The sequence below is a fragment of the Eurytemora carolleeae genome, unplaced genomic scaffold, assembly GCF_000591075.1.
Source record: "Eurytemora carolleeae unplaced genomic scaffold, Eaff_2.0 scaffold80, whole genome shotgun sequence".
Lineage (NCBI taxonomy): Eukaryota > Metazoa > Arthropoda > Copepoda > Calanoida > Temoridae > Eurytemora > Eurytemora carolleeae.
The window spans coordinates 120290-147694 of NW_019396141.1; the positions used below are offsets into that span (position 1 = coordinate 120290).

General features: G+C 31.8%; 4 protein-coding genes across 6 annotated transcripts in view; all 4 read left to right on the forward strand.

Annotated features, from left to right (window-relative positions):
- Positions 1 to 1221, forward strand: part of LOC111696150 (nucleolar MIF4G domain-containing protein 1) — a 13466-nt gene extending 12245 nt beyond the window's left edge. Inside the window, exons 20-21 of the mRNA XM_023465701.1 lie at positions 162 to 300; positions 556 to 1221. Coding sequence (XP_023321469.1) covers positions 162 to 300; positions 556 to 732 — 316 coding nt within the window. The 3' untranslated portion in view covers positions 733 to 1221. The remainder of the gene's footprint in view (positions 1 to 161; positions 301 to 555) is intronic.
- On the forward strand, positions 1204 to 4263 carry LOC111696152 (thioredoxin domain-containing protein 17). The gene is made up of 5 exons (XM_023465704.1): positions 1204 to 1289; positions 2047 to 2142; positions 2884 to 2955; positions 3568 to 3614; positions 4140 to 4263. Exons 1-5 carry the CDS (start codon positions 1224 to 1226, stop codon positions 4231 to 4233), a joined length of 375 nt encoding a protein of 124 aa, XP_023321472.1. The 5' UTR covers positions 1204 to 1223; the 3' UTR covers positions 4234 to 4263.
- LOC111696151 (peptidyl-prolyl cis-trans isomerase-like 2) lies at positions 4261 to 17771 on the forward strand. 3 transcript variants are annotated; one of them, XR_002764014.1, is made up of 20 exons: positions 4261 to 4757; positions 5402 to 5476; positions 7228 to 7318; positions 7656 to 7720; positions 8765 to 8857; positions 9285 to 9344; positions 9893 to 9955; positions 10322 to 10395; positions 10835 to 10935; positions 11411 to 11501; positions 12101 to 12144; positions 12613 to 12715; positions 12897 to 12981; positions 13424 to 13524; positions 14597 to 14649; positions 15260 to 15414; positions 16084 to 16125; positions 16563 to 16643; positions 16894 to 17152; positions 17456 to 17680. XR_002764014.1 is itself a non-coding variant. In XM_023465702.1 (19 exons), the coding sequence occupies exons 1-19, from the start codon at positions 4653 to 4655 to the stop codon at positions 16954 to 16956; spliced, it is 1545 nt and encodes a 514-aa protein (XP_023321470.1). In that variant the 5' UTR covers positions 4261 to 4652; the 3' UTR covers positions 16957 to 17771. The 3 variants fall into 3 exon arrangements, 1 of the variants encoding a protein (XP_023321470.1); XR_002764015.1 differs by having other exon boundaries at positions 16894 to 17136; XM_023465702.1 differs by having other exon boundaries at positions 16894 to 17771.
- A 3463-nt stretch (positions 17772 to 21234) lies between these two features.
- The window catches only part of LOC111696177 (sodium/hydrogen exchanger 8), a 15660-nt gene continuing 9489 nt past the window's right edge, over positions 21235 to 27405 (forward strand). Inside the window, exons 1-6 of the mRNA XM_023465726.1 lie at positions 21235 to 21306; positions 23197 to 23302; positions 23772 to 23830; positions 25424 to 25512; positions 26112 to 26292; positions 26558 to 26733. Of these exons, the coding sequence (XP_023321494.1) occupies positions 21261 to 21306; positions 23197 to 23302; positions 23772 to 23830; positions 25424 to 25512; positions 26112 to 26292; positions 26558 to 26733 (657 nt within the window). The 5' untranslated portion in view covers positions 21235 to 21260. The remainder of the gene's footprint in view (positions 21307 to 23196; positions 23303 to 23771; positions 23831 to 25423; positions 25513 to 26111; positions 26293 to 26557; positions 26734 to 27405) is intronic.

The window sequence follows — 27405 nt, forward strand, 5'->3', positions numbered from 1 at the left end:
CTATCTAGTATTAACTATCTATCTATATATTTATCTATCTATCTATAATTTTTTTTCAACCAATGTCTAGGATTAATTCCTCTCTATCTGTCTATGTATCTATCTATCTATCTGTCTGTCTATATCTATTTATCTATAAATGTATATATCTATCTATTTAGGGAGCGAAGTCAGTCTATATCTGTACTCCGTGTGATTGAATTCTCTGAGATGACTAAACCCAATGTGCATCTACTGCGAACTATTCTCTGTGAAGTTCTGCTGATGGAGAACCTAGAAGACATGGAAAATATATTCCAGGTAAGAACAACAGCGCGCAAGCGCGTCCAGGATTAATTTAGATTCAAGAATTGGACTGAACACGCGCCACAAACTTTATTATTAAAATCTTTATCAAATCTTTGCAATCTGATGTGGTAGACATTTGACATTTCAAACTATCCATTTTTTAGCAAATATTCTGAGTTTGAAAAGTCAAATATTTACACCATCAGGTTGCAAAGATTTAGGGATAATAAAAATAGAAGAAGAAAAAACGATAAAGATTTATTCTAGGCTGTATCTGAATCTCCAAACCTGAAGTTATACCGTGAGGGTTTAAGATTATTTCTCCGACATTTTCTTCTCAAGAAATCCAAACTTGATCCTAGTATACCCTTCCATACTCTAGAGGAGAGGGTTAAAACAGCGGAGTCATGTCTTTCTACCCCGGGATCCAAACTCAAGCTCTAGTCTGTTCATTCATTCACCTAATCCCGGCAGATTTTTGAATATGATGTGGTAATCCTGAACAAAAAATGAGAATCCCAAAAAATGATGTAAATCAGGTTTATCCATCTAGAGGACAGGGTTAGAACCGCGAACTTGTAGCTCCAGGATCCCAATCAAAACTCAAGCTCTAGTTGACTCATTCAGTGTCCTTTCATCCTTAATTTTTAATTTTGATATATTTCAAGTCTATTTTCACAACTGTTATTCAGCATTTATTCATTCATTCATTTTCAAACTGAGCATTCATTTTTCCATAACGAAAACATTTTTTTTCCACATATAGCTTTCATTATTCATCGTATATTCCAATCAGCATTCATTCATTTACTTATTCATCCATTCGTTAAATCCATCCTAGAATCAATTTTTATCTCCGTCCCAATACTGCTATTCATTCTTTCAAAACAACGAAATTTTATATTTTTTAGAATGCCATTATTTTTTTCAGAACAATGGTTCAAAAGTTCCAAGTTGAGGGTTATGAAGCTTTCAAGGCTAAAGTTGAGGAATTAGCGAAGGTAAAACATTTTTGTTCGGAAGTTGAACTTAAATAAAGGAAATGAGTCTGAGCCACAAAGTCGAAATTTCTAATTCCTATATCTCTGAAAGCTGATGTTCTTTTGATATTTTAAACTTTGCTTATTTGAGCTTAAAGAATTCATATTCGAAATAACTAAGGTCTAAGACATTGGGTTGCAAAGACATATGAATGAGAAAATCGGAGTTTGTGGCAAAAATTGATATTCTTTATCTAAGGTCTACGGCATTGGGTTGCAAAGACATATGAATAAGAAAATCAGAGTTTGTGGCAAAAATTGATATTCTTTATCTAAGGTCTACGGCATTGGGTTGCAAAGAAATAGGGACTAAAATTTCAGCGATTGTTGGAAAAACTCAATTCCTTTCATGTTAAAATAAAAACTAGAGAAAGTCGTAACAGTAATTTTGCATAACTCTTCCGATCTATTTTGCATCTACCTAGAATAGAGATCATGTTTAATTAATAAACCTTTTTATGTCTTTTTACGACATTTCTCGGTAGAATAAGGTATACAACCTTATAAACTACGAGTCTATCTTTCTTTTCAATTTAACTATCTACTTGTTTATCTATTTGATATTTTTTTCATATCTACCAATCTATATTTTCTTGGTATATTTATCCATATATCTGCCTATATGTTTCTCTATTTGACTTATTTATGCATAAATCTATCAATTTACTTACCTACATACCTGTCTATCTATTTGATTTATTAATTCATCTCTCTCCAGGGTGATAAAGATGTATTTGTTCTGTTCTCTGGCTCCAAGGATTCTAATGGAGAGAGTTGGTGTCCAGACTGTGTTGTAGCTTATCCAGTAATTCAGGTTCATTCATTCATTCATTCATTCATTCATTCATTCATTCATTTGTTTATTTATTTATTTATTTATTATATATCTATATATTATCTCATATATCTATATTATCCCATATATCTATATATTATCCCATATATCTATATATTATCTCATATATCTATATATTATCCATATATCTATATTTTTCTAAGGATGGTAATGTGTTTGAGGAGTCTATAATTTGTTTATTTATTTATTTATTTATTAATTTATTTACTTATTTATCTTTTTCTTATAATTTATTGATTTATTTACTCATAAATTCACGGATGTTATTATGTTGAAAACCAAAATTGAATCTATTTTATTAATTATTATTAATCTGGCAATAACGTCGGATGTCCGCAGTACAAAAATGAAAATTCAATTTACTTTCCATGAACCTTTAAATAGATAATGTACTAATTTGTAATTTGATAGAACCAATATCAAGCTTAATATGGTACAAGCTATAAAACTTCATTCTTGAACTAGTAAATTCATTTCAAGTTTGAGAAGTGGATAGTAGAACTCCCTGACAACATGATTTGATTCAAGTTTGAGAAGTGGATAGTAGGACTCCCTGACAACATGATTTGATTCAAGTTTGAGGAGTGGATAGTAGGACTCCCTGACAACATGATTTGATTCAAGTTTGAGGAGTGGATAGTAGGACTCCCTGACAACATGATTTGATTCAAGTCATGATTTGATTGATTGATTTCCAAGGATTGTTTGAAGACTGTATCTGATGAAGCAAGCTTCCTGTATGTTGAGGTGGGGGATAGAACATTCTGGAAGGTGAGATAATTGCCTGGACACTGGACAGGCTTTTTTTGCGCAATAAGTTTTTAGGGGAATGTAAGCGTAATATTAATTTACCCTCCATGCAAAGATAGCAACAGTGCCCTCAAAAGCTTTGTTTCTACGGTCAGGAGCGCCGACCCCTATTTCATTGAATGATGGGTTGTCCTTTAATAATAATAATAATAATAATCAAGGATGAATTAGATATGAACGTTTATCATTTTGAAATCTGATAATTTTCAATTGGTTTCTTTTCTAAAGTAATCAGATAGTAATTTTCAGAATTAAACACTTTTAAACTTGTAACAACATCAATATCTTCCGCATTGTTTGATCCGATAAAAGTTTCAAGGGTGCCGTTGTCATATCTGCATGGAGGGTTGCTTGAAACTGAGTTTTGTATTCTGGAGTCTATAATTTGTTTATTTATTACAACATAAGAAAACAAACTTTAAGATGGTTATTTGGGGTTGCACTGTTGTAATTGGAGTTGAAGAAGATGGGGTTGACGTTTTTTTTATGTTTTTTCTTTATTTATTTTTTCTGTCCTTGATTATTTTCTGCCTAAATGAATGCGGGAGATATGCAATTAAATAAACTGTTTAGGATCCTAAATGCATCTTCCGCACAGAAACAGAAACTAAGCTGAAAAGGTAAAAAATTAGATTTACTTTGTTTTCAGACTCTAGCTTTAGCTTTAGTTATAAATATTTCCTATAAGAATATGAGATACTTAGGCGATTTGCTTAGATACTTAAGCGATTTGCTTTAGCTTAAAGAACTGTCTTCGGGAATTGGCATTTCAAAATCCATGAAAGATTATATAGGCGATTTGCTTAGATACTTAAGCGATTTGCTTTAGCTTAAAGAACTGTCTTCGGGAATTGGCATTTCAAAATCCATGAAAGATTATATAGGCGATTTGCTTAGATACTTAAGCGATTTGCTTTAGCTTAAAGAACTGTCTTCGGGAATTGGCATTTCAAAATCCATGAAAGATTATATAGGCGATTTGCTTAGATACTTAAGCGATTTGCTTTAGCTTAAAGAACTGTCTTCGGGAATTGGCATTTCAAAATCCATGAAAGATTATATTATTATTTATGTTATTCATATTTTTTCCCCCCGCCAAATTACAAAAATCCTGAACAATCCTTTTAATTCTTGTAATATGGTAGTGTGCCTACCCTGGTCAAGTGGGGAACCCCTGAACGGCTGGAGGAGGGGCAATGCGCTGACCGGAATCTGGTCAATATGCTCTTTGAGGAGTAAACATCAAAATACAAGACACAGGATAACTTCGGAGGAAAAAATGGTTTTATTATGTAAAAAGAATTTACTTTAAAATATGTATAAAATAAGATAAAGGGGGTTCATTTGCAATATATAGAAATGTTTGAGACTTAATTTACAATTTTGTTCTGTTTTGAAATATTATTTTGATTTTTATTTGATTATTTTCGTTTATTGTTAAACTTCCGGAATTGAAAAGATATATACTAATATATATTAAGTAAAAAAGAGCTGTGATTTTAAAATGATTAATTGATTAATATTTCCCATCGGGATTCACACATTAATAAACATCCTTGATTGATTATACAAATTGTGATTTTTAAGCGTTAATAAAGAATGAATTGAAACACGTAGTAAGGCAATTTTTTTAATAAATTCGCGGATTTTCAGAGAATATGGGTCGCAAGCAGCATCAGGCAGATAAGCTCTGGCTGACTACGCAGGAGTGGAAATATTTTTTTGGCGGGAAAAAGCCAGGCAGGAAGGCGGATCCTGATGAGGTAAGATATTAAACAGGAAGGCAGGAAGTCATAAATTGACCCCCAAAAAACCAGATGAAACATGAAAATAGACATTTTTACGGTGTATATTACCACAGGAAATGAAAGATAAGTCGGAACAGGAAAAGAAAGTGTGACACGAAAAATAATAGCAGTGTGAAGATAAAGGGTGAAAATCGGAAAAAGTATCAACATACAACAACAACATAATTTTATCGTGGACAATTTTGTTTCTCTTCGATTATTTATATTTAAATTGCGTCTTTTTATTAATTTCCTCCATTTTATGTTTTATACTTGCATAGTGGTTGAAGATACACTTATAAATATAAAGTTTGCTTAAAGTGACGTTTTTTCAAGGGGCGCAACCTCCATTTATAGAAAAACATGTCCGATTTACAATAGTACCCACTTTATCTCATCAAGAATGCATTCTATTTTAATTATCATCTCTTTGAAAATTGATTAGCTTTAACTGTGGTTTCTCTTCAAAGTGACTTACTCTGACCTGCTAAAGAAACGATCGGGAGAATTCGCGAGAAAACGCACACTTTTAAAGCCAGAAAAACGACGATATCTTCCCCATAATTACACCTACAGCCCCTATAAAAATTATCAAGATAAAAGTTGTTTTTTCTTTTTAGGTTGATTTCAAACGTCTACCGTTTGATCATTGTGCACTGAGTTTACAACGGTTTGAGAATCCATACAGTGATGAGGTAAACTCATGGACAAAGTCAAGGTCCAGGTAAAGGTCAAAAATGCGAAATTTCGCAAGAAAAATGCGAAATTTCGAGAGAAAAAAAAAACATTTTCGCATTTTGTTTTCTACACAAGGAATGCAAAAAAAATACGAAACTTTCGGCGACAAAATTATTTTAGAGTAAATTGACAATTTTTCGCGAAACGAGTTTTCCATTTCACCGGAAACGCTATCAAGTACTAGGTTGGAGGTGAAGATCAAGTTCAAGGTCAAAGTTAATTAGATTAATATCCTGGACGAGGCCATAGAAAACTTAATGTTCAGGTCATTTGTGAGATCGATATTATTATGGTCAAGGTCGCGACCAATATTAAGATCAAGGTCATGGTAAAGGTCAAGATTAAGGCCAATGTTAAAATCAAAGTTAAGATTAATATTCTGGACACGGTCATGGAAACCTTAGTTAGGTTAGGATCAATTTCAATATAAAGATAATTGTAAAGGCAAGGTCAAGGTCAGGATCAATGCAAATGTCAAGGTAAAGATCAATGTTATAATAAAGATCATGTTAATAAGTATAAGTTAAATCAAGTTATGATAAAGATTAAAGATCATGGTTATGATAAACGTAAGGCCAGTGTAAAGATAAAGAACATGGTTAAGTTCAAGGTGATGTTTAGGTTAAGGCCAATGTAAGTCAAGTTTCTATATTGTTAATTTGTCTAAGGATGGAACTAAAGTCTTTATTCTGGCTCAATTTTTTTGCGGGACCTCACGTGACCCCATGGAAGTTTTATGGATGATCGAAGTTTCAAAAATTCGCCTCTAACAAAATTCTATATTCTATATTCATGAAATTTTTGAAAATTTTGATAATCAACAGAATTTTTTATCAAATCCGCGGGTTTTTTTGTTTTGTTTTACAATATACACAAAGAGAACATGTTTACAATTGTTTGTATCCAATAAACGTCAAAACGGCTGAAATTTGTTGTTTGTTTTTGTTTTATAATGTATAAAAAGAGAAAATGTTCACAATTGAAATAGAAGATGGGCGCTTTATGTTATTCCATACATCTTTATTATCTCATATATCTATATATTATCTCATATATCTATATTATCCCATATATCTATATATTATCCCATATATCTATATATTATCTCATATATCTATATATTATCTCATATATCTATATTATCCCATATATCTATATATTATCCCATATATCTATATATTATCTCATATATCTATATATTATCTCATATATCTATATTATCCCATATATCTATATATTATCCCATATATCTATATATTATCTCATATATCTATATATTATCTCATATATCTATATTATCCCATATATCTATATATTATCCCATATATCTATATATTATCTCATATATCTATATATTATCTCATATATCTATATTATCCCATATATCTATATATTATCTCATATATCTATATATTATCCATATATCTATATTTTTCTAAGGATGGTAATGTGTTTGATCTTGTTCGAAGAGCCAGCCTAAATTTGTCTTATGTCTTATGTCTTATGTTCATATTATCCCATATATCTATATTTGTCTAAGGATGGTAATGTGTTTGATCTTGTTCATATTATCCCATATGTCTATATCTGTCTAAGGATGGTAATGTGTTTGATCTTGTTCATATTATCCCATATATCTATATTTGTCTAAGGATGGTAATGTGTTTGATCTTGTTCATACTATCCCATATATCTATATTTGTCTAAGGATGGTAATGTGTTTGATCTGGTTCATATTATCCCGTACTTGAAGAAATTCAAAGCCAATCCCGTCACAGGCAAACCACTCGACTCAAAAGGTAAAAAATCTAAGAGTTTTAGATAGTTATAGACATTTTGAGCATCGAATTGTTTTTTATTATATTTTTGGATTTACAGAAAATCCACTAAAGTCTGAGAATATTTTGCTCTAAAAGTTTGATTTCATTGCATCTGCAGAAGGTTAATTAATTAATTGATAAAATTACACCATTAACTAGCGAAAAACTTATCCACCTATTTTTTGTAAAACTTAAAAAATAATTTTTAAATCGTTTAAAAAATCTTAAAAACGATTTGTGACTAACGTAAGTTTTGGTTGCAAACCTGAAACTTATCATGAGTTAGTAAAGATTATAAATGTACTGTACTGCGTAGGCCTGATTAAACTCAACTATCAGAAGAACGCTGCAGGAGAATATCATTGCCCAGTTATGTACAAGGTAGGCTACTAACATTGTACACATGTACAGAATGCATGTACAGTTACGTAAATTGTAGAGGGAATGCTACAAACATTGTACATTCATACAGAAATCAGTTATTACCATAATTTCCTGTTTTTGATTCTTTACCCCTTACAAATTTATTAAGTATAGTGATTCTAATTTAGTGATTGTGAATAAGTTTACCCTTGTACATGTACAGTACACCGAACATTAACCTGAAAGTACAGGGGCACAATCTGTGTTTAGGGTTATATGTTATTACAATTATTTTATTTTAGATTAATAGCCTAGTTTTATATACTTTTATAGTAAGAACAATAGATTATTTAAGTTCAGGTGTATATTTTTTTGAACTCATTGTTAAATGTAAATCTTTTTGACAGAAATAATCTCAAGAACTGTCAAGGGTCACCCCAAACTGAAATATATTTTCAATAAATTTGGAACTACTTTTTTTACTCTACAGAGGTTTGGTCCATCACCATCACCGAATTTTAGATATTCATATTATTAAGTATATTTTGATTTTTACAAAAAAAGAATTGCACTGAAATTAAATGTCTAAAAGCGCTAAGCCACAAAGTGTTGACTTGTTAATATTGATAATTGAAACTTTTGGATACAAGGGATTAAACATCACAAACTTTGAAAATGGATGATTTCCGACTGTGATAGTTTAGAAAAATCTTGGGTAATTTCCTAGATCACGATTTTTGGACCCTCCCCCCGCCCCTCCTATCAATTTTGTACATGGATCTTAAATGTAAGACATGTGGCCGCAGCGCTCGGCCCCCTATCCTGTCCTAGCCGCAGCGCTCGGCCCAGAAATTATCTTAACCTTACCTAACCATCATATAATACATAAAATATTTTTTTTTCCATTTTGACCCTTTGTTGCGTTTTTGACCGTTTGTCGTTTGACCTTAGGTCGTTTACCCCAATGCCGTTTGACCCTATTTCGGTGAATCTAATTTATCTTTTATTTAATCCAAGCACACATATTGCTTGCATAAAAACCTCTATATTTTAATATTATAGGTATTTAATCCAAGCACACATATTGCTTGCATAAAAACCACCGGAAATGTGTTCTGCTACGAGGCTGTTGAAGAACTCAATATCAAAACAAAGGAAAACAATTTGTTGAAAATATTTTTAGAAACAATGATAATATTGACATCGTTTTTTATTAGTCCAATAAACGATTTTATAACGAGCTACTTGACCGATTCACAACGTTACACGCTGACATTTTATCTTAGTAACAATGCAGAAGATATTGTCTTTTCTGTATCTTCAAAAGTTAAATATTCTGTTATTTTTTTCTGCTGCATGAAGCCTTTTTTACATTTTTGAGATAGAAAAACAAGATTATATCTATTTATTTTCCTCAGCTAGAGGTTTAAGGATTAACGTCGTGGAAATGTACTCATAAAATTGAGGGTCTCTTAAATTCACTTTTACAGTTCCTTTAATATATCAAAGTCCTCGAAATCGATATGAAGCTTTATGAGGGTGCTAAAAAATGATTTTAATGATTTCAAAAATTTGTTTTTAGAATTTCAAAGATCTGATAAATGATGAACCATTCGTTAAATCAGATATTATCATTCTGCAGGTACATCCATTCATTCATTCATTAGTTAATTCATTGATTCATTATTTCATTATTTCAATAATTGATTCTATGATTCATTGATTCATTGATTCATTGATTCATTAATTATTTATTCTTCAATTCATTGATTATATTCATTTATTAATTTTACTTTTTGGTTCATTAATTTATTCATACCTTATTTCGATAATTCATTCATTACTTGATTCATAAACTCATTCATTAATTCAATAATTTATTTATTGATTCATTGGTTCATTGGTTTATTAATTCATATTTTCATTCATTCACCTATTCGTTTATTCATTCATTCATCTATCTATTCATTGATAAGCAAATTCAATTATTTATTAGAACGTTAATTTTAGACTGGTCTTCCCTTTTCACATAAATTCAAATTTTTTATCCTATTTATTATCACCATAACACTATGATTCATTCAGTTATTAATGAAGTTAAGTTTTTTTCATTTATTTAATTTAAAAAACAAATTTTTAACAATTGATTTATCCATCCTTCGATCCTGTCACTTTCTCTCTATTATATAGGATCCTAGAAACATGACCAAGTTCAACCTGTCCAGTTTCCATCACGTGAAACACAGTTTAAAGGTAAATAGAAAAAAACATAAACCTGATTTTACCAATTTGACAAAATTAAAATGTCTATCTTATTTTACATATATCAATTGCATTGTTTTTATCAGTGCTTAGGGTCCGGATCTTCTGGATCATTTCAGCTCTCTGGATCCGGATCCAAGTGGAAAATATCAATCAATTTACATCAAATGTGAACTTTTTTGTACTCAAACACAAATTTAAAGAAGATACTGGATCCGGATCAGCATCAAATGAAATGGATCCTTAGCACTGAATGTTGATATTAAAACCAGTTTTTATGCTAAAATAAAAAATATCATATTATGATGGAATGAAATCAACATATAACATGAAATTACTAAGTCTGATTCACTTCAGGTGGATGATGATGAGTTAGAGCGCGCTAAAACTGACCCACGCGCGCGGATGAAGAAGGTCAATCATGAAACCAGGTAAACCCTCTCCTCTTTCCATCCACCTTCAATTTATTAATCCTTATAGAGAAATTCCAGAAACTCTGAATAAACTGGAACAGACTTTTAACAGATAAACCCCTGAATACCTACCACTAAGGGACATTCTGAATGAACTGAAGAGGACCTAAAAAGCCCCTGTGAATATATAACGCCCCCCCCCCACACAAGCTACCAAGAGGACCTATAAGGGCCCCTGAAAACTCCCCTTCCACCTTGAATTATTAACCCTTGAATATCTAGGGACACCCTGAATGAACTGGAGAGGACCTATAAAGCCCCTGGAAACTTCCCTCCACCTTGAATTATTTACCCTTGAATATCTAGGGACTAGGGACACCCTAAAGGAACTGGTGAGGACCTATCAGGCCCCTGAAAACTCCACTCCACCTTGAATTATTAACCCTTGAATATCTAGGGACACCCTGAATGAACTGGAGAGGACCTACAAGGCCCCTGAAACAGTAGTATCTGAGAAGGTTAAAGCTGACATCTTCAATTCAGCTCATTACTCAACAGGTTAGATATCTATCTTATTTATATCTATCTATCTATGCTCTATTTATTTAACAAAAAAAAAGCTTTTAAAATCTTTTTTTTGCCTTGTTTTGGTTCTTAACATAGAACAGCAAGACAGGAATTTTGAATGGAAAGAACTCGTAAACAAACTTTTTAATATTAAGAAGTAAAAAATTGTAAAAGAGGCCCTAGTTTAACAAGTATAGCTTAAGCACTGAAACTAACAAAAAACAATTTTGATTTTAGCATCAATATGCAAGCTACGATTATTTTAGGATTACTACAAATAATTTGCTGAAAATGAGGCAGCAATTTTAGATTCTAGGATCAAATTAAACTTATTTTAGGATAAAGAAGCGTAGTTTAGCAAGTGATTCTGGGATCAAGTTAAGATTGTTTAAAGATTTCTAAATATTAATCGCTGAAATAAAGCCAGACATTTTAGATTCTATGATCAAACTTAAGCTTATTTTAGGATTGAGAGGCGCTAGTTTAACCAGTACTGCATATGATCGAGTCACTGAAACTGAGGCAGCTATTCTAGATGAAGATATTGTTAAGTACAGGTTAGTTGCATCATTGCATGTTCTATATTTAAAACTATATATATAAAAATTCTATATATATTCTGTAAAAAAATAAAAAAACGACATGCCCAATTTACAACAGTACGCGTGTAAAACTCTATCTGAGAAAGAAAAGAGGAAAATCTAGTTGTTTTCTTCCTGGTAAAGTGCATAAATTCTTAAATTATTCCCCCTTGCAAATAATCAATTTTTAGATAGAAAAACAGGGCCAACTACATCAAACTTGTTTAAATGAATAATTTATTGGTTCTGTTGTGAATAGGACATGCCACATGTCCCTTTAAATCATCAATTTATCAGTTATTCTAACTTTATTGTTAGCTATAATTTATCATTTTTCAACGCATTTACTATTTTATTTTTGAAATTTTGTCTTTTAGTGTGTGTCTGTCGTCCGTTTGCTTATTTGTTTGTTATTGTCTGTCTGTCGTCCGTTTACTTATTTGTCTGTTTGTAATTGTCTGCCGTCCGTTTGCTAATTTGTCTGTTAGTAATTGTCTGTCGTCCGTTTGCTTATTTGTCTGTAATTTTGTCTTCTCAACATTTTGTTGTCAAAACTAATATTTGTCTATTTCCAGACTCGTAAATAAGAAAGGCTATGTTAGGATCAATACAAACCTAGGTAACTCATTATTACTCTAAAACTTTAACTCATTATTACATGCAACATACAACAAGTACTTATAGATAAATTTGTGTATATTGCAGTATTCTTTGCTTTGACATTTTACTAAAGCTTATCAATTAAGAGCTCTAAAACTTAAACTATAACATAATTTGACATTGCATAAATACCTAAACTAAACTGTATTTGTTCTCAAGGACCCCTGAACCTTGAACTGTACTATGACACTGTACACTTGTACACTAAACTGTATTTGAACTCAAGGGTCCCTGTACCTTGAACTGTACTGTGACACTGTACACTTGTACACTAAACTGTATGTGTACTCAAGGACCCCTGAACTTTGAACTGTACTGTGACACTGTACACTTGTACACTAAATCTTATTTGTACTCTAGGACCTCTGAACCTTGAACTTTACTGTGACACTGTACACTTGTACACTAAATCTTATTTGTACTCTAGGACCTCTGAACCTTGAACTGTACTGTGACACTGTACCTAAAACCTGTGAAAACTTCCTGAAACTCTGCGCCAAGGGATATTACAACAACACAATATTCCATAGGTAAAATTATTTAATCACTCACATGATCCAGTCCAGAGGGGGCTTACATTTTTTCTAGGCAAGCTGAGAACCCATTGGGGCTCCAAAACCCCCTGAAAACTGATCATCAAGGGAGCCCCCCCCCCCTCTGCTCATAAAATGCCATAAAAAATTCCTGTCCTTAAAATAATGTTCTGTTTAGATCTATTCGCCACTTCATGTTACAAGGCGGAGATCCTACAGGAACTGGTTCAGGCGGAGACTCTCATTTCGGCGGAACATTCAAGGTATTTTATAGATTTTTTATTGTTAATTTTTGGCTATTCTTATATCTTAAATATAAGTAAGGGCGTTTATTGTCATGAAAGAAAAAAAATGTTAGCGTCATTTTTGTCGAACACCCAGATACCGTCAGAATTGCACAACCATTTTTTTTTCTATATGAAAATTGAAAAACCTCCCTTTCACATTATTCAGAGGCGCCGCAGGCTATAATAGGGGCCATCGGCCAAGCACTGGCACTAGATGTGGTGGTGGGGAGCGTTAAGCGTAGGACATCAAGCAGTATTTTGCCAATAATTTTTTTTAATTAAGCTGCAAACCATTTTAAATTATGCACAGGGCTGCATGGTTTTTTTAGAGAAAAAGTTATTTAGCAATAATGACGCGAGATAACATGACACGAGCAAAATTTCCTATCCCCTTAATTACTTTGCTATGATTTCCAAGGATGAGATAAAGCCTCAGTATCATCATACAGGACGAGGTGTTCTATCCATGGCTAACTCAGGACCAGACTCTAACAAGTCGCAGTTCTTCATTACCTACAGGTTATACATGGCATAAAGTGTGGAACATGAAGACGATGTTTAGATTAAAGTTACGATAAGTTCAGATTAGTGACTGGCCATGCAAAGATGTCAATGCCCGATTCACAACGGTACCCTTAAAACCTTTATCTGATCAATAATGCGGAAGATATTGTTGTTGTTTTCTCGGTTTATTAGTGTTCAATTCTGATAATTAATACATTTTTTCCTGTAGCATGAAATGCGCAAGTAATTATTGTAGAGAATTTAAAAATTAAAACTTTCAAAATTATTAACACTAATATATCATTCTTATTTGAACCGAAAAAGCTTTCAAGGAAGCTGGTGGGAATCTGGCGTGGTCGCCTTTGCAGTGAGGGTACTTGAGATTACTCTAGCAGTCCCTTTAAATCTATATAATAATACAAGACATTCGTATATATATATATATATGTTGCGTATAGCCGGCCAAACAGCTTGACCAATTGGGCTTAAATTTTTTGTGGACACTCATGGGTGGCCGTGGGGTGTAATAAGCTAAAAAAATTTAAAAAATTTTGTTTGACAAATTTTTTTCACGGGCAACGCCGGGCCCTTCAGCTAGTAGATAAATATAAAAGAAAACCCGCAAGTGTGCAGTGACATTTATAGCCTCATTCCACTAAAAAAAAATGTTTTCTTCAGTTGTAGAATAATACACTGTAAATAGCGTAGTTTGACATGTGAAATGTCATTTAGTTGGTTCTGTAGAACATTATTTTCTCTTTGAATATTATTGAAAATTATTTTAATTTTGGCATACACGCTGTCAATGTTATTTATCATTTTTAAAGATCAAGATAACTAAAAATTTAGTCTTTGCCCGTGCAGACATTTTTATAGCTTAGTTCCTTTGCATTTAAGAACAATTATGTTAAAAAGAGGTTTTAATCAAAATTTCCGGTTTTATTGCGTACGTTAATGCAAGTGTTAAAAATCGTAAAACCAATAGTCACTTCGAGATTGTTTGTGTGGTCGTAGAACATCCCTGAAAGTCTGAATTGATTAGATTAGGTTTGACTTTTGTTTTACTTAATTAAAACGACTATTTCAGATCCTGCAAACATTTGGATGGAAAACACACAATTTTTGGCAAACTTGTGGGAGGTAATTGTTGTAACTCTATAGATCCTTAGTTTAGGCTTTTCATGGAATTTAACTTAATTACAAGCATTGATCTGCATAAAACTAGTTTAATGTAACGTTGTGTCATGTCTTTGTAACATAATCAAATCAGAGAATTACGCTTTCTTCTTATGAAATCTTGAATCATCTTAACTCATAAAATTATAATAATAGTTCCCTTTCACTTGATTTCATTTAATTTGATTTGATTTGATTTGATTTGATTTGATTTGATTTGATTTGATTTGATTTGATTTGATTTGATTTGATTTGATTTGATTTGATTTGATTTGATTTGATTTGATTTGATTTGATTTGATTTGATTTGATTTGATTTGATTTGACTTGATTTGATTTGATTTGATTTGATTTGATTTGATTTGATTTGATTTGATTTGATTTGATTTGATTTGACTTGATTTGATTTGATTTGATTTGATTTGATTTGATTTGATTCGGTTTGATTTGATTTGATTTGATTTGATTCGGTTTGATTCGATTCGATTCGATTCGATTCCATTTGACTCGGTTTGGTATGGTTTTGTTAGGTTAGGCTAGATTCTATTCGATTTGAACTTGACTCATAACAAAGGTATGGATACGTTGACCACTATTGAAGCTATTGGAACTGATAACAAGGATAAACCTGTGGAGGATATCAAGATCGAACGGGTAGCCGTCTTCGTCGATCCTTTCCAAGAGGCCGAAGATCAACTTAAGGAGATGAGAGAAAAAGAGATTGAGAAGGTGACCCCCATCTATTTCGTTTTCAACCCTGTATCAGTCATGTACATTTTTCTATAATCTTGTAAAATGTTTCTGCTGAGCTAGAACAAGTATTTTGTAGTGAAACCCTGTATCAGTCAAGTTTGGCACATTTCTTTTTTGGAAAAAAAAAACTATTTATAAAATTTTCCTCTTTTTTTCAAATTCTTTTGTAGAAGAAACTTTATTCACTTTTTAATGAGTAAGAAGCAGTGGTCCATCTTATTCGATCCAATACGATTCAAAATGTCGATTGATCGATATTTAGGGCAGAAATTAACCATGTTGTCATTGTAAACTATTGGTAGTATGATGTCAAGTTGTAGAAAAAATTCCACACTGCAGAATGTATACTGCGAGGGAGTGTTTTTTTTCTGTATATCATAATTTATCTCTCATATTGATTACTAATATTTACATCTTTTAACACCCCAAATGCAGTACACATTTCTGAAGTTTAGGACACCTACACAAAAACTTGTCAAAGTTCACAATGACACAGGAAGTGTATTTTGATGCCGTTAAATGTACTTTCAACCCCGATCTCATTCGGGATCAGAAATGGAATTATATGGACGGAAGGTTTTATGACCATCTTTTTAGAGGACTGCTAGAAAGAAAAATTAAAGATTGATCATTATTTTGTTTCAGCTAAATCTGGAGAAGAACCCTGTAAACAAGGATAAAACCGAGGTAATTATTCTTTATATAAAGTAGTAATCTCTGTTTGTCTGTTCGTCTGTCCGATCATAACTCATGAACCCCTTGAACGCTTTGCCTTAACTTTTGATTGTTCTTAGTTTGGTTTAAACTATCTTAATTGGCTAACCCCTCCCCCCTCACAAAAGTGCTAATTGCGCCACAAATTGCTTGTCAAATTCACAACGCCACCCTTTAAACCTTTGAACACCTTTAAGGTAAATCAAATATTCATATCATTCTAAATAAAATCAATTATTTTCAACTGTACTTTTTTTTACAGAAACAACAAAGGAAATTTTCAAAATTCAGCACATTTTTTAGCTGAAAACGACGATATCTTCCTCATTAATACTCAAATAGAGGTTTAAATTGAAATTTCACTTGAAATTACGTCTATATACCCTTTAAACCTAAAAAATGTTGTTTAGGAGAGGAAGGTGTTTGGGTCCGGAGTTGGGAAGTATATTAACCCTAGTGTGAAGAAGGAAGCAAGAAAAGCTGAGGAGCAGGTAAATAAATTATTGAAAGGAAAATAGTAGATGAGAGACACCTGCGCCCCTCTGATAGTTTGGAGATTTTTATGTCAAAACCATGAGCAGAAAGGAGCAAGGGACTGCCCTATTGTAAATCAATATAAACCGTAACTTTACAATAAATCTAGTAAATAAACGCCACACGGCTGTACGGAGAATGGAATTGATGAAAAACAGTCAATATTTATTTGTATTTTACACTTAAATTATTTTGTCAAAATTTCAGGCCCCGCCAGTATTCAAGAAACCGAAAACGACTGGAGGATTCGGGGATTTCAGTGCATGGTGAAAACCAGGAAGACAGGCTGCTGTGGCTCAGAGTGAAGATTACGGACTCCGAGGCTCACGAGTCACACAAAGTCGCTCGTTTTCTAATAATAAAGTTATTCCGTAAAAAAGTTTCAAAATTAGTTTTATTTTTTTTTTTGAAATCTTATATTTTGAACACCTTTCCTTGTTTACAGGGACTGTAAGCGCAATTTCAAGTGACCCTCCATATGCAAAGATAGCAATGCAAGATTTACAACAGTACACTAGAAACTTCAATCATAAATGTTGAAGATAACGTAATTTTCTGACTCGAAAACTGTTTTTTTTCTATGAATTTCTATATTGTTTCTTAAAAGCCAGAAATGCGCAAGTTACTTTTGCAGAGAACCCGAAAATGAAAATAAATAGTAAAAATAAACAAACAAAAATGGATATCTATTTCATGCTTGATCAGTAAAAGCTGTTAATTTTGACGTCGCAAATCGGGTATTATGGGTCACTTGAAACTTCGTCTAAAGTCCCTTTGATGTAAAAAACGTGCAAAATTTTTTTCTCTAAAAATCGTAAAATAATATGTTCTTTTATGCCGCCTCTGTCGAATGAAAAAGAAAAGACGATATCTTAAGTTACTTTCTGAAGAAGAAAAAAAGGAAATTTAATTAGTTTGTTCCTAAACGGTTCTGGATGAGTTTCAATATTAAAATCAGCTTTTAAAATTAGATCAATATATAAAATTTGATGTATTAATTTTATTTTTAAAACATTTGTCAAAGTTTGTAATTCAGTAAGTCTACATATATTGTACCTAATTTAACCAAAATCCTGTTTTTCAGATAGCAATGTATTATGGTAGACGGTAGTAGGGGTACAGTATACAACTGTTTCAGAATATGTACATTGTCCAGGTTGAGAACTGTAGAGTAGGTGCAATCTGCAGTAATTGTACTATTGATGTCTTACATACTAATTTTGAAATCATAGTCATGATAACTTTTTCGCGCTGAGTCTTATGTCTTGAGTGTCAAAAATAAGAACTTTGTTTAAACCGAATTTAATGATTAGCAGGATTTGGTTGAACCGCATAGACCTGGGACCGAGTTCAATGAATTTGAACTGCCTAAGGCCGGTTAAAATTTGAGTCTCCGACTTTAATTCTTCCTTAATCTTACTTTAAATCTGTGGTTTAATTTTGAACCGACAGAAGGTAGTTAAGAGACGGAACTCAAATTCATTACATTCTGTCCCTGGTTCAACATCTTCTCGTTAGTTTGAACCGGCGCTCAAGAGAAGTGGTTGAATTCTACATTCAGATATGTATTTGCTATTCATCAAATTTGGCTCTCAATGCTATAGCCGCGATTTCTAACCGATTTTGTTTTTTGTCTGTAAAGAAAGTCCGATTCAATGGTTACGGTTGAGAATTGTTAAGTAGGTAGGTTTAATATACCGTACTGTCTATTCCTATGGGTGTACGTTACAGTGTATTTGAACAGATTTTTGTGAATTAAAATTTTGACAATATAAATGAAGTTTATTAAAGTTGTTTAAAAGAAATAAATTCGTAAAGGTTGGCCAAAATCTAAAGAAATAATTAAAAAAGATTCGAACACTTTTTAAGTTATCAAAAAAAAAATGGATGGTATCCTTGAATACCTACTTCTACTACCCATTCTATATCAACATTAAACAGAAAAATCCGCCTCCCTAATGATCTATCATTTTTCATTTCGTTAATAATTTTTGTTTTGTCATTTTTTTCATTTAAACGTTTCTTCTAATTTGTTTTTGCTACTGCATTCATGGTAATTTTTATTCATCATTTAAAAGAAATTTTTTAGTTTTCATTTTTAAATCAAATCCATCTTGATTCATTTTTTATGAATCTTCAAAATTGTCATATAAAATACTGAATATCAGAAAACAAAATATTGTTGTTACAAACACATTGCATGTGCATTTATCCGATAAAATGATAATTATGAAGACACATGTGGTTCTTCTTCGTCTAAAGGTGTCTTATTTATTCCATAGTCTTCAGTTTTTATTTTATCTGTGATCTAAGGAGCAATATCTGTGATTTAGGGAGAGATATCTGTGAAAGGGGGAAAGATATTTGTGATAGGTGGAGAGATATTTGTGATCTGAGGAGAGGTATCTGTGATTTAGGGAGAGATATCTGTGATTTAGGGAGAGATATCTTTGATCTGAGGAGAGAAATCTGTGATCTGGGGAGAGATATTTGTGATCTGGGGAGAGATATTTGTGATCTGGGGAGAGATATTTGTGACCTGAGGAGAGATATTTGTGATCTGGGGAGAGATATTTGTGATCTGGGGAGAGATATCTGTGATAGGGGGAGAGATATCTGTGATCTGGGGAGAGATATCTGTGATCTGGGGAGAGATATCTGTGATCTGGGGAGAGATATTTGTTATATGCGGAGAGATATTTGTGATCGGGGGAGAGATATTTGTGATCGGGGGAGAGATATTTGTGATCGGGGGAGAGATATTTGTTATCTGGGGAGAGATATTTGTTATCTTGGGAGAGATATCTGTGATCTGAGGAGAGATATTTGTGATCTGGGGAGAGACATTTGTAATCGGGGGAGAGATATTTGTGAAAGGGGGAGAGATATTTGTGATATGCGGAGAGATATTTGTGATCGGGGGAGAGATATTTGTGATAGGTGGAGAGATATTTGTGATCGGGGGGAGAGATATTTGTGATATGCGGAGAGATATTTGTGATCGGGGGAGAGATATTTGTGATATGCGGAGAAATATTTGTGATCGGGAGACCACTTACTATATTTCATTGGAGACCGCTTACTAAATTTCATAGGAGACCGCCACTTACTATATTTCATTGGAGACCACTTACTATATTTCATTGGAGACCGCTTACTTTATTTTATTGTAGATCACTTACTATATTTCATTGGAGACCACTTATTATATTTCATTGGAGACCACTTATTATATTTCATTGGAGATCGCTTACAATATTTCATTGGAGACCACTTACTATATTTCATTGGAACCGCTTACAATATTTTATTGGAGACCACTTAGTATATTCTATTGGAGACCCCTTGATATCTGATGGGAGGGTTAGCGCCACCTTTCTTCAGTGCTTAGAATAATGGTTACAGCTCCGAATGACAAAATATCCAACAGAACACATTGAAAAATATTTCAAGTGTGAATAATTTAAGGGTGAATCAAGTTTTGCCTTAAAATCAGCGATAAAAAGAAAAACATTTTGGAAATTAGATTTTATTAAACAGGACGGATCAAGAATCTGGATCCGCATCACGATGAAATATAATCTTCAAGGACACTAAAATGTCATTGTTTACAAGCATATTTCATTTTTTTTTAAATGTTAATATTGAACAAAGACAGTTTGAGCAACCAAGCATTGTAAGAATCGTTCAGTATACTTTTATTTTAGTTTAGGGATTACAAAAATATTTTTAGCAGGGTATAAAAACTTCTATGATGTCCAAGAAATAAATCTTAATTTATTTATTTTATTTATATTCAAAAACCTTTATTTTTCTTATTATCGAACCGGCTTCTAGAACCATTGTTGGGGCAGGGGGGATATCAGAGGCGCATTCAGGGTGGGGCTATGAGGGCTTAGCCCCCTTTGGGTGAAGTCTATGGTTTTCAGGTTTGTTTTTTGGTCCCAACGGGTACTGAGCCTCCCCCCCCGGAAAAATTTCCGAATACGCCCCTGGGGGGGTATCCTTACGACCCGGCTGTTAACGTATCTTTGGTCTCTGTAAACCGCTCTGTTGCTAGAACAGGTGGTAGTTTAAAAGTACAAGTGTCTGTATGAACAAATACCGGCTACTACAACCTTTCAGTTCATATCAATACTTCTATCAATAGTTGTAAAATTGATAATATTTTGATTAAGCCCCCTCGCTCCCAACTTTTTAAAAATTAGATTTCTTCTTCGGCGTTTAACATTCAGTTTCAATGAGTGTAGACGTACTTTCATGTAACCCTTCATGTCCGATTCACAACTATGTCTGAACAAGAAAAGGAAGAATGAGATATCCTTATCCATATTTGTCTAGCTGAAAATTGATTATTCAAAGTGAGTGGTTTTATGCTCCCTTTAAGAAACTATGCAGTATACCTGTGGTGACACTTTATATGAACAGTGAATTATTCTTATTCTTATTCTTATTCTTATTCTTATTCTTATTCTTATTCTTATTCTTATTCATATTCATATTCTTATTCTTATTCTTATTCTTATTCTTATTCTTATTATTCTCAGAATTAAACATGATATGATTCCGACTCAATGGACTTCAAGAAAAAAATTTTATTCTTGGCTGGACTATTCATTAGTAAGTAATAATGTTTATAATTAAAAATATGAGCGCTTTGTGCCACTGTCCTTATTTTTCGATGCTGAAAAGTATAAACTAAACAGACATCTTTTTAACCACATATTAAAAGTTAAATTAAAATGGAGGGTTTTTTTAGAATACTTTAGAAGAAAATCTAGATTTTAGACTTTTGGAATAAAGCCCTTTGTAGTAAATGCCCTACTCCATAAGGGTTTCTCAAACCCGTATCTTTCCAGGTAGAATTCAGTTTCACATAGCTATCAATGGCTAAACCCGGACACAATCTCTCATCAGCTATCGATGTCCGCAAGGACACAAGCTTAGCTATCAATGTCAATCAGGACACGATCTCTTAATCGATCAATGCCAAACCAATGGGCACAATCAGCTATCAATCTCTTAAACGGACACAAGCACTTAATCGATCAATGCCAAACCAAAGGGCACGATCAGCTATTAATGTTAGCACGGACTAAAGCACATAATCGATCAATGCCAAACCAAAGGGCACGATCAGCTATCAATGTCAACAATATAACGTAGTTAAGCAATCACAATATGGGTTTGACGGAGTTATATATATCTACGTATCTAGATTGGGTAAATTGCAATACATGATTTACGTATTTACTAATGAGCACATTTACCTAGATTTACTATGGGGCCTCTATATTTATTACACCTTGATATTATTTTAAAATTAGTTACTTTGATGGCCTAACCTATTACATAGCTTTAAAGAGATTTGTCTATTTCTTTTAACTGACTTGCCTGTTAAGATCGAAGGGATTTTTTAAAAAGTTTAATTGAATACAAAAAAATTATGATATTGTAAATTATATGTACAATATTTTGCAAGTAGAATTATCCATATTTATTAAAGACTTAACATGAAATTTGTTGGCATTTATGTTTCACCATCATGAAATATATTCTTTAATTCTTATTTTAATGAATGTTTTAACAAAATGGAGCTTTTGTTTAAGAATTAGTTTCTTTTTAACTTTTAAATATTTCTTTTAAAGGGAGTGTTCGAAAAAAATGAAATGGGGTAAAGGCTTATATTGCAACTTTCTCAATTTGTATGGACGCAACGTTCTTCAGTATAAGTCGTTTTAAACAATTTTCTCCTTATAGACGCAACAAATAGAAATAAGATTAGTAGCGATCAAATCGGTTTTTTTTCGCTTTAAGCCTACCCTCTTTCATTTTTCGCAAACACTCCCTTTAAGTTTGTATAATTAGCCAAATTTTCTTAATCGTTTCGTGCAAATGCGCAGGATTATCAAAATTATGAATAAATAGAAGTATAGAAGTTTCTAAACGAAAAATAGAATTTAAAAAGGATTATCCTTTCTGCGTTGTTTATTAACCATATTAGGTAATAATTTATCAACAGACCTAAAATACAAATTGGATTTGTTTATATCACGTATTGGAAACTTGAACAGTATATAAGGTTTCGAAATATAGTCAATGTACAATGCTAACTCTAAAAAGAAAGGTTAAATATTTTGTATAAACACCATTTTGATTGAGATCATAGTAAAATCTTCCTAATTTTAAGTATTTTTTAGACATTTTGTTTTGGTATAAGAAATTTGCTAACTTATTGAGCTGGATCCGGATCCGCATCAAAATTAAATGAAATGGTTACTAAACACTTGTAATTAAAAGTACTCAATGATACGAAACATTACCTTTTCTATGTCTAAGAAAAAAAAAGTTCAAAATTTTTTTTTTAATATTGGAAATTTAATTGTGGTCATTTGCTTCTTGTCTTGGTTGAAGAAATTCAAGAAATGTTATTTTGAAATAGAGAACCAATTAAAATACTGTCTCCAGTCCCTTTTAAATTGCTAAATAACCACATTTCTGTACTTTCAGATAAATGCCTTAACATGAGGGCATCTAGAGTATACATAACCTGTACGTTTATACTGTTCTTATGCACACTTGTTTATGTACAGAGCGGAGAACCACCTAGCTTAAGGAACAAAATCAATGGTTTATTAATATTATTATTTTTGTTATTACTTTTATTATTGTTAATAAAAACTACCCGTTGTTTGAAAATTTCAGTTAAAAACTTTTCAATTTTCCCAACATAATCCCAAAAAATTAAAAATGTTGTTAAATTTTCGTAAAAATCCATTTTATTTAGTAAAAATTCATATTATGTTAATTTCTGCATAAAGTGTTAATGTTTTTTTTTTAATTTGTCAGAATAATATCCAAATATTATTAAAAAAAAACTTCAAATAATAAAAATTCCGGATTCTTATCAATAATTTTTTAAAATTTCCAAAATTATCAATTAGTAAGAAACTTAAAGTAAATTGCTTTTGATATTTCGGATATCCTAACATACAGTTTCTCAATTATTTATAAAATTGTCAAATTCCCGTTCCAAATGATTCTTTAAAAAATCCATTAAAAAAATGATAATTTTGTGAATTTAGTTCTCCTGACTCTGTAAAAGAAAAAAGACCGACAGAGGATCCTAATTTATTTTCCAAAGGTAGAATATTCCCCTTAAAATATTTTTTAGAGAAAATTAAGTAAAGAACTAGTGGCGTCAAACCTTATAGAAATGAAATCCAACGTATGGACCCGCTGCGTATAGCAACATGGCGTATTTTCCGGGAGAACATTTTTTTATATTTTTGAAAAATTAAACGTTTTTGTGAAATATTGTAGCTTATCATTATCATTATCATAATTTCTATTTTTTTAACATAACCTAGACATTAAAGGAGCAAAATAGTTTAATACATACATTTTAGGTTTGGAAAAAATTATAAAAAAAAGCTCTCCAGTAATGCTAATATGATTTCATAAAATTTCGTTTTACCATTTAAATAAAAGGATTATATGAAAATTATATTTACTTTACACTGATAATTTAATTTTTCAAAAATATAAAAAATGTTCTCCCGGAAAATACGCCATGTTGCTATACGCCGAACTAATTACTATAGATTGTAATTTTCTAGTTTTAATTATATTTGCAACTTGATTTTGTAGACCTTTTATATTCTTAAGTATGAAATCTTCTTCTATTGACTGTAAGCATAATTTAGAGCTACCCTGTATACAAAGATGACAGTGCCTGATTTACAACGGTGCCCTAGAAACCTTAATCTGATCAAAAATGTAGAAGATATTGTCGTTTTTCTGACTCGACAAGTGTTTAATTCTGATTATTTCTCCAATGATTCTACAGGAAGAAAATGCGCAAGTCCCTGTTGCAGAGAACCAAAAATAAAAATAAACATTTAAAGAACCAATAACATTGTATATCTGATATATACTTGATCAGACAAAGCTTTCAATGGATTAAATCAGACATTAACATATTTTCATGGACCCGACGGACACTTTAAAATACGCTTACAGTCCCTTTAAGTCTGACCTCTACTAAAGTATGGGTGACTGTATGAGATATCAAAGATTTACACAATTTGGGTGCAAAGTTAGGGATTAGAAAATTGAAGATACAAGCTAGAATTCAGTTGCTTTGATTGGATTGGCACATTTTAATTTTTTTTAACTGACGGTCACTTAAAATCTTGTTAAAAATCTCTTTAAAAATATACTACATTTTTTATCATAAAAGCATATTTTTAGTATTGTGTTTTCTTAGAGTTCCAAGCAAAAAATTTGTTCGCATTTTTTCGCATTTCGTTCGCTCGAGAAAACTGCGAAAATTTTTGCGTTAAAATGTAAAAATTTCGCGAAAAAACCAATGCGAACATTTAAAAAATACAAAAATTTGCGAGAAAAAAATACAGAAGAGAAATTATTAATTATGATATAATAAAACTTCTAATGCTGAGATATCAGAGTGAAGAATTCCACAAGTTTTTTTGCGCAGTTAATTGTTGCAGCTACAACACATGTGGTTTTCTCGAAAAAAAAATTTCGCGAAAAGTGTTTTCGCAAAATTTCGCATCGTTTTCGCAGTTTTTTACTTAAATCATTTCCGCGCAAAAAAAAATTTGCGAAATACGAACAAAAATTTTCGCATTTTTTCTCGAAAGTTTCCGTTCGCTTGAAACTCTTGTTTATCTCCTTTTCCTTGATTTTTGTCATTTTTATTTAATTTTTTCAGATGACGCCGAGGAGAAGGAGGAAGGAAAAGAAGGAGAGAAAGTGGATGGAGGAGGAGGAGAAATAAAAAATGCAACAGAAGCTTCAAAGGGATACCAAACTTTTTGTTTACATTTTGTTTCATACTAAATACAATTAGATAGAAAGACTTTATTTTTATACATTTTTATACATTTTTATACATTTTTATGATAGTAGGCGCTATTAGGGTTGTCATCTCTTTGTCTACAAACACCTTGATCCTGTTTTTTTGTGACACACTTCTAACATGTCTTGTTACTCAATTTTTGCTTTCCCCTTCTTGCAACCATAGTATCATCATTCATGAAATTTTGGAATAAAAAAATTATTGTTTTTTTTGTCATCTTCGAAACTTTACCAGTTTTTGTGCCAAACAATATTCTCTGACCATGGCTTTGAAATTTATGGGGGTGGGGAGATGGAATTTGTTAGAAACCTTACAATGTCAAGTATTTCTTGTTCTACTAATCCTAAGCGGAGGTTTTTCGAAGGAATGAAAGTTAAACATTTCATAATTTTTTTGTTCTGAACAAATGAATTTTTGGGAAAAGTCTTTAAAAGTCTCAAACAAAATTCAGACCTTCTGAACTCATCCCCATAAAAATGGGAAGGGGGGGGGAATTTTTGAAAATAAATAGAATTCAAAATAAAAATGTTTGTATCTGCAGAATGCAACTAAGGAGGAAACTATAGAGCAGATTGTACTACCAGAGAAAGGTGCTGCTGAGAAGGAACACTCCAGCTCCTTGGCAATCTTCTTCCTCCTCTTCGTTATAGTTCTCTGCATCTTCCTGGTTCATCTTCTTCTACAGACTAAATTCCATTATATTCCAGAGAGTTTAGCTATAGGTAAATATTCATTTATTCATTCATTCATCCTTTTATTCATCCATTCATTCATCCATCCTTTCATTCATTTATTCATTTATTCATTTATTCATTTATTCATTTATTCATTTATTCATTTATTCATTCATTCATTCATTGATCTTCCTTTCGTTTAATTGTTCATTTATTTATCTTTTTATTTAACCATTTTTTTATTCATTTTTATTAATTTATTCATTCTTTCATTATTTTTTTATTTATCCATTCAATTATTATTATTAATTAGTATTCCTGGGAGCTACTATTGGTTTGTTTATGAAGCTTCTACCGGAAGCTGAAACTAAGAGAATCGAATCTTTCTCTCCAACAGCTTTCTTCCTTGTTCTACTTCCGCCGATAATATTCGAGTCAGGATATAATCTTCATAAAGGTAGGGATATAATCTTCATAAAGGTAGGGATATAATCTTTATAAAGGTATGGATATAATCTTCATAAAGGTAGGAATATAATCTTTATAAAGGTAGGGATATAATCTTCATAAAGGTAGGAATATAATCTTTATAAAGGTAGGGATATAATCTTCATAAAGGTAGGGATATAACCTTCATAAAGGTAGGAATATAATCTTCATTAAGGTAGGGATATAATCTTCATAAAGGTAGGGATATAAACTTCATAAAGGTAGGGATATAATCTTCATAAAGGTAGGAATATAATCTTTATAATTGCAGGGATATAATCTTCATAAAGGTAGAGATATAATCTTCATAAAGGTAGGGATATAACCTTCATAAAGGTAGGAATATATTCTTCATAAAGGTAGGGATACAAACTTCATAAAAGTAGGGATATAATCTTCATGAAGGTAGAGATATAATCTTCATAAAGGTAGGGATATAATATTCATAAAGGTAGGGATATAATCTTCATAAAGGTAGGGATATTATTCATAAAGGTAGGGATATAATCTTCATAAAAGTAGGGATATAATATTCATATCTTCGGGATTTGAATAATTTTAAATCACAATCCTAATTACTTGATCTCGATATCCATTGTGGGCACTTTAAATTTAAGGATTAATGCTTAGTTTCTTCCAAGAGATATTAATGAGATAGAATCCCCCCCCCCC

What these genes read in the sequence shown, in the direction of transcription:
- LOC111696151 (XM_023465702.1), top strand. Translation starts at nt 4,653, where the DNA reads ATGGGTCGCAAGCAGCATCAGGCAGATAAGCTCTGGCTGACTACGCAG. An exon ending in GGAAGGCGGATCCTGATGAG is followed by an intron (nt 4,758 to 5,401) that starts GTAAGATATTAA and finishes TTTTCTTTTTAG; the next exon opens with GTTGATTTCAAACGTCTACC. An exon ending in AACTCAATATCAAAACAAAG is followed by an intron (nt 8,858 to 9,284) that starts GAAAACAATTTG and finishes ATTTGTTTTTAG; the next exon opens with AATTTCAAAGATCTGATAAA.
- LOC111696152 (XM_023465704.1), top strand. Translation starts at nt 1,224, where the DNA reads ATGGTTCAAAAGTTCCAAGTTGAGGGTTATGAAGCTTTCAAGGCTAAA. An exon ending in AAGTTGAGGAATTAGCGAAG is followed by an intron (nt 1,290 to 2,046) that starts GTAAAACATTTT and finishes ATCTCTCTCCAG; the next exon opens with GGTGATAAAGATGTATTTGT. An exon ending in ACAGAAACTAAGCTGAAAAG is followed by an intron (nt 3,615 to 4,139) that starts GTAAAAAATTAG and finishes GTAATATGGTAG; the next exon opens with TGTGCCTACCCTGGTCAAGT.